At 42.2% G+C, this 7,412-nt stretch overlaps 1 protein-coding gene across 2 annotated transcripts in view; it reads right to left on the minus strand.

The window, feature by feature from the left end:
* Window positions 1-2,450: 2,450 nt before the first annotated feature.
* The window catches only part of LOC308077766 (putative E3 ubiquitin-protein ligase HERC1), a 90,569-nt gene continuing 85,607 nt past the window's right edge, over window positions 2,451-7,412 (minus strand). For both annotated transcript variants that reach the window (XM_080418679.1, XM_080418678.1), the window contains exons 76-81: window positions 7,181-7,346; window positions 6,460-6,536; window positions 5,671-5,926; window positions 4,936-5,088; window positions 3,865-4,170; window positions 2,451-3,045 (exon numbers count right to left, since the gene is read on the minus strand). In XM_080418679.1, the coding sequence (XP_080274805.1) occupies window positions 2,860-3,045; window positions 3,865-4,170; window positions 4,936-5,088; window positions 5,671-5,926; window positions 6,460-6,536; window positions 7,181-7,346 (1,144 nt within the window). In that variant the 3' untranslated portion in view covers window positions 2,451-2,859. The remainder of the gene's footprint in view (window positions 3,046-3,864; window positions 4,171-4,935; window positions 5,089-5,670; window positions 5,927-6,459; window positions 6,537-7,180; window positions 7,347-7,412) is intronic.

Here is a 7,412-nt window from a genome sequence, read left to right on the forward strand (position 1 = left end):
ATCTTCAATACTAGTTGCTTGTCTCATGACTTTTTGAGGTAGAGCATTCATGAAAAAAATGTTTTGTTATCCGTGTGTGTGTGTGTGTGTGTGTGTGTGTGTGTGTGTGTGTGTGTGTGTGTGTGTGTGTGTGTGTGTGTGTGTGTGTGTGTGTGTGTGTGTGTGTGTGTTAGAGTTGCCTACAGTTGATACAGTATCCTACACCTGTGTGCACAACCACACGCAGGATGACAAGTAGACCACAAGCATTCCAGTTCAGCAGTAATCATACTTGCAACAGAAAATCCTGGCACATTTTTCCCCCTCCTTTGGCCTTTCTAAATTTGTGTACTAATTATGTTGATAGATGGATGGTACTATTTATATTCGGCGAGAGCCCTCATGAAGAAGCTTCCCCCCTCCCTCTCAGCTGCAAGGCTGCTGACTGCAGGCTGAATCCCAAGCAGCACAGAGAGGGAAACAGATGGATAATAAGGTCACAAGCCGAAGCACTTCTCACTTCCTCAGACAAATGGCAGACATATATATTATATATATATATATATATATTCTATATTCAGCTGTGCTGACTCAGGACAACATTACACTCAGGAGAATTGAATTAGGATGGATTAAAGAAAATGGCTTAGAAAATGCAAATAGTTGGTGTGCACAAAACATGTAAATATGTAGCTGAGTATGAGTAGGTACTTGAACCCTAGCATCACTATTCTGGGGGGGATCATTCGCCCAAAATAGCCGATCTACAAGTTTAATAGTACACACACACACACACACACACACACACACACGTTAAAACAATTGTATAGCTGCTCCAACAGACTATGACTTGATCTCAAAGCCAGCAAAATGTAGTGCCCGATATAGATAGTATACATTAGATTAGGTCTGAATTAGCATTGCATGTGGGCTTGTTGGGAGACAGCGGTGACGGTTTGTCATTGATAAACCTTATTTTGTTAACTGTATTAATATATCAGTGTTCGAGTTGTAGTCTATACCAGTGGTTCCAAAACAGTGTGCCGAGGCACCAGTGGTGGAAGAAGTACTCAGATATTTTACTTAAGTAAAAGTAGCAATACCACAACATAAAAATACTGTTACAAGTAAAAGGCCTGTGTTCACAATGTTACTTGAGAAAAAGTACAAAAGTATTGGCATCAAAATATACTTAAAGTACCAAAAGTAAAAGTACAAAATGTTTGAAAATAGCAGATCTACAAGCTCACAACACGTCGCAATGCGACGTGTTGTGAGCTTGTAGATCGTCTATTTTCAAATAGCCTTTTTTACTGGGGCTAAAGGGGTTAATTCATGTTTTATTATATAATAATTTATATCTGCAAAGTAACTAAAGTTTCAAATAATTGTAGTGGAGTAAAAGTACAATATTTGCCTCTGAGATGTAGTGGAGTAGAAGTAAAAGTATTGAAATTTGGAAATACTCCAGTAAAGTAAACAAGACCAGGAGACCTGGTTCTGCCAGACCCAGACTTCACATGACGTGTCAGCCTGTGTCTATGCCCATGTATGGACGAAAGGGGGACAGACCTTTATGGCTGGGGCCTAAGGACAAAGTGACCAAAACCTGTTTTTTGCCCATGTATGGAGAAAACAGGTACAAAACATGCCCATGTATGGACGAAAGGGGGACAGACTTTTATGGCTGGGGCCTAAGGACAAAGTGACCATGCCCATGTATGGACGAAACAGGTACAAAGCCTCATGTAAGCCAGACCCCCTGGGTCCGGCAAAAACACCTCAAATTGTACTTCAGTACAGTACTTGAGTAAATGTACTTAGTTACTTTACACCACTGCGAGGCACACTGGTGTGCAGCGTGACAAGTCCAGATGAACCTTGAGCTATACAGCATGTAACTAAACAAACAATTATGAATTATTGATTTTATTTACTACATTAGTACTTAGTACTCATTCAAAAAATTATGAATGTGGGAAGTGAGGACGCTGGCGTTAACTGTTCGCCGCTTCACCTCCCAATGTATGAATGAATGAACCATTGTAAAGCGCTTTGAGTAAGTTTGAGTACTTAGAAAAGCGCCATAAAAATGCAATTCATTATTATTATATTTTAAATCACTTCCAACCTGGCGTCCCTATTTTGGGCATGCTATTATAGGTGGTGTAGCTTATTAAAACTTTTTCAAAAATAGCAAAAATATAAATAAAAAATCTAAAATGACAGAGATGTGTCCCCGGATTGAATGGGTTAATGTCATTACATTTCAGGCTTAAAAGACAGTTTTAGGTTTACTTCATGAAATACCACTATGCAACATGCATGATTTTCTATTCAGTAAGTTACGTGTGTGATTGTAACTGTTAGTGAATCTAATAATGTCTTCAGCGACTCCACTGGAAACAGTCTCAAAAAGAAATATAAACTTCTCACCATGAGATTTGTAGACAAAATCCACACCACACCGCTTATATAATCAAGTTTTATTTTACAATGACTTTCCAAGACAGTTTAATAAATCTTTTTTTTTCCATCTTAAATATTTTCAAAGGGATACTATATTGTCGACCATCCGGACAATATATTTACAAAAAAAATCTCTCTTTCTATAATTAATTCCTATAATGTTAGGAAAGCAAGCACTGCATCACAAACACATTTACAGCGGACAATAAAACAACAGAACACCCATGAAAATGATATTACATAACCCAAAATAGTACACTAACGGTACAGGTTTGGCAAATAATAAATCTGTTCAGTGCATAATAATGTGCATGGCATCATAAGACATACATACAGTACATACATACAGTACACACACACACATACATTCATACATACATTCATAGTCCAGCGTACCATGATTGGCTGTTGTCAGTACTCTGTGTCGGAGCTGTCCGCTGCGTCCGTGTTGTGTGACAACATGTAATTGTCCATGTCGATGGAGGGACAGTTGTGGATGGAGTAGCGCAGGCGCTCGGTGAGGACCGCCTGGCTGGTGTACGGCGGCAGACGTAGCAGGAAGAAGCAGGTCTGAGCCGTGGGGAGACCGTTGATCGGCTGGCCGAGAAGAGAGGAGGAGGAGGAAAGGGAAAGAAGAGAGGGAGAACGTTGCTGATGGCTTGAAGCCTGATTCGTACTCGTAGTGCCTGTGGTGTCGCATGCTGAAAAATACTGTAGGCCAATCTGCAAACTCACAACGCGTGGCAAATACAGCGCGAGTACGGTAAAAAAAAAAAGGGATATTTATTTGTGAAAAAAATGGGTATGATATGTACATCCCCACAGTTTCTTTAACCCATTCAGACCGGGAACGCATCTGTGTCATTTTAAGATTTCTTTGGCTTTCCAAAAAATAGCAGATCTACAAGCTCATAGTGCCACGCTATGAGCTTGTAGATCTGCTATTTTTGGAAAATCAAATCTTTAAATATATATTTTTCAAAGCGAACATTTTAACTCAAATCTTTACTTCTGGGGGTCCCTGGAACAAAATATTTTGAGATGGGGGGTCCGCGGCCAAATACATATAATTTTGGGGGTCCTCCACATGAAAAGGTTTTGAACACACCACTGTACCAACATAAGTTTCTTTTTTTAAACAGTTAGAATTTAGAAGATTTTCTTTTTTAATCAGCCTCAGGTCTTAATTGGTTAAACACGGTGCTGGACCAAAATATAATCAAGTGAAGAAAAGGGGAATGTCCGTTGTTTCGTTTGGTTAGAATAATAAAAAAAGACGGTAGAGCAGCTATCGTGTGTGCGGACATTCCCTTTTTCCTTCACATATTTACTCCTGACCCATAAAAAAATGGTTGTGTGCGACCCAAAAATGTGTCCCCGATTCCCAGCGTTTGGGGATTTAGAGAGAATCCTTACCCTGTCGACCTTGATGATCTGGAGCTTCTGTGTGATGTCAGCCGGGTTGGTGGGCAGCCTGGACCGGCCCGACACGAAGCGGAGGAAGAGCACCCGCTCCTCATTGGTGAACTCCTCCAGGCTCTCCCACAGCCAGCCAACGAGCTGGTGGCTCTCGGTGATGTCACGGTAGCGCACCAGCTTCTTCAGCATCTCCACCGACACCTCAGGCAGACCGCAGACCAGCTGCTCCAGCTGCCGCGCCGTCAGGAGGGAGAGGAGGGGCAGCGGGATGATGCTGGACATGCCCTCTCTGACTGCCGCCACCTGGAGGATATGCACGACAGAACAGTTCAGCGAAACATCAGATTCTCAATGTGGGGTTAGGGGGAATTCAAGGGATCCCAAGCTACAGTAAATGATTGATAGTGATGCTAGCGTTCACACTGGCAGATGCGAAGCCACAGTCTACCGTTCATTTTCAAAGGAAACCAGTGACGTGAAGATAAGAGACACCCGACGTTTGTAGCTGCTACAAAATCTACAAGGCTGCAATCCAAGTTGAGCTGGCTTCAACTGCAGCTACAAAGGTACAAAACAACCAAGTGTTGTTTAACTTACTCACATTTGCGCTCCACACAATTCCTGCTTGTAATGGGGGTAGACTAATTATTTCAGTCAGACAGTTTTGTGTGCTTTTTAACACCAGCCTATATATTTTCCTTTATATTTTTCTTGCTCGCCGGACGCATGCTGACATCAACGAGCATGTTGATCAACACTTCAACAGCGACAGATATGTCACTTTGTATCTTTTTTTTGTTTTTAAGATATTTTTGGTCTGTTTTGCCTTGACAAACAGTGAAGATGGACAGGAAACAGAGAGAGAGAAACGGGGAGTGACACGCAGCAAAGGTCGTCGGGATCTGGATTAAGTAGGGTAAAAAGTATATAGAATTGAAGCTCGACTTAAAAAAAAGATTGCAAATTGACTTGCAATCGTAATATTGCAAAACACACATATATTTTGACCAAATTGTTCAGCCATATTATTATTATTACTATTAGTTTGCTCTCAGTAAATCCACCGACCTGAGAGTCCATTTCGTGCAGCCTAAACTCCAGAGCCCTTTCCACATATTCAGTCCTGTTGGCAAAGGTCAGGGAGACGTTGTGACCTCCAGGAACCACGGGAACCAGCTTTCCATCAGCACTGTGGGCCATGAAGGAGTCCAATGGGATCATCTAAGAACCAGCAGAGGGAAAGCAGAGAAGAAAACATGGGATCAACAAATGTAAAGAAGGCGGTTCAGTATCGCATGCAGGTGTACAACAAAAGGTGGGGTGATCACACCAAGATGCATCGATTCAGAAACCACAGGGTCCACAGAAAGCCTTTTTTTTTTTTTGCTGCCAGTGTTACCGCTGTACTTGCCGCTCTTGGTTAACAAAGCACTGTGATAATTGGTGCGAAAGTTGAGAATATTTAAACTTGTATACACTAAGACCTGATGCCGATTCCACAAATGATCTTCTAAATCTAAACAGTTTTCAGAAAAACCTATGCTGCTATATCAGTGGTTCTCAAACTTGTTCATGTCAAGGACCCCCCACAATGTATTTGGCCGTGGACCCCCATCTCAAAATATGTTGTTCCAGGGAAGATTCTTCAAAAACAGCAGATCTACAAGCTCAGATCTATGAGCTTATATATCTGCAATTTTTGAATAGCCAACCAATGTGCTATATATATATATAGCTAAAATCAAAAATGACACAGATGCTTTCCCGGTCTTGATGGCTTAAAGCGATACGACCACATCTCACCACAGGGAAATTGTCCTCAGTGATTTCACTGTTGTTGTCCAGGTGAAGGATCCCTTGCAGGGAGCGGAAGGTGAGCAGGTCCACCTCCTCCAGGTCGGTTCCAGACAGGGGGATGGAGCAGAGCTGCTTCCACACCCAAGGGGCCAGGTGGAGGTCCAGGGGCTTCTTGGTGCGGATGGCCACGGCCATCAGAATACCCAGGAAGCGGAACTGGACCATGTGGTCCTCCGAAACAGCAGCTGGGTTCAGCAGGAACCTGGCAAAGCGCGGCGGCCAAAATAGAAAACATGTATTAGAGGTGAGTCTATTTATATCATCATACGGCTGTATTTAGGATCATCAGGCTACGTTTTGGTTCCTGTTGTTGTGCTTGGGGTGAATGCACAGCACAGGCTGACATGAACAGTGTTTTACATACAGCACAGAAAGAAAAAGATTCCAAGGCGCTCCTCTCAACGTCATAAGCTTTAATAAAACAGGCTAGTACTAGCCTACGGTACATGTTTTGGCCTCAAATGCCCTGAGTCCCAGAAGAAGGCCTTGAAGGCGGCCTTGAAGAAGACGTTTAAGAAGGCCATTTGAGGCCGAAACATGTACTGTATGTGTTTTTGTTCAAGGATGAACTAGACCGTTTTATTAAAGATTTTAGCTTACTGCTCTGGAATCTTCTTCTCCCCATTTGAACCAAAGAGCACATTCCAGCAACATTTGATTCTTTACTAATCAGAATGCTGTCCCCCCCCCTCCTCTTTCGCTGCTTTCGTTATTTTAAATACATCTAGTAAAGACCTGTCTGTGTTGCTGCCCACATCAGTGAAGGTGTTTGGAGAGTGGATGAGAAGGTCCACCACACCAGATTGGATCTCCTGGAGAAAAAAAATCAGACATCATACCATGTTACAACACCACGGTACCAGGGTTGCGTGATCTGTGTCAAACATGGATTCAGTCTGAAGACCAGATTTAGTAGTAAAGCTCTATATTAGATTTCACTTTCAAACAAGCTTGGGGTCATTTTAGCGTCTACTCTGGCTTGCTTGTTTCAGTAGATATTTTATATTCATTTTATCAGACACGCCCCCTTCCTATACAAACCCATTGTAACTTCAAACTCCATTTTAAACATGTTAGATTCCTTGTAAACACATGACCTAGGTTCTGGTGACTGATATTGTCCTTCTAATACGTGAGGGGGCCAAGGTTTTTCAATACTTAAACAAATCTTTTTGCAATACTTACAAAAATCTTTTCCCAAAAAATAAAACACTTCGTCCATTCGAAAATAACCAATCTACAAGTTCACAATGTGTCACATTGTAGAAACACCTTGAAGGAGAATGTTGACAAATCGTGACACATCTTTTCGTATGGGGGGGTCTCTGGAACTAAATCTTTTCAGGTGGGATGGCAAAAATGTTGAATAACCCAGCATTGGTCAAAATGGGCCACAAATAAATATGAATTTGCACTGCTCATGAATACTGCTACTGTGGTGGACCATCTCTCATACCTGACACATCTCTGTGATGGTGTCATCAAAGACACCTCCAGCATCATCAGCTCCCTCTCCAATGAGCTTCACCTTCCACGCTCGCGACGGAAGCCGCAGCTCCTGAGGGTTCAGATTGACCACCTGCTTGGCGATCTGCACAAAGATTGGTTTGCTGGAGCGCCCTCTGTGGAACGTTTAAAAGGAACACAACGTAGAACATGACCATATTGTGTCAAGTAGACACCGATTT

Source organism: Gymnoscopelus braueri (genome assembly GCF_963280865.1).
Source record: "Gymnoscopelus braueri genome assembly, chromosome: 22".
In the NCBI taxonomy this organism is placed as follows: domain Eukaryota; kingdom Metazoa; phylum Chordata; class Actinopteri; order Myctophiformes; family Myctophidae; genus Gymnoscopelus; species Gymnoscopelus braueri.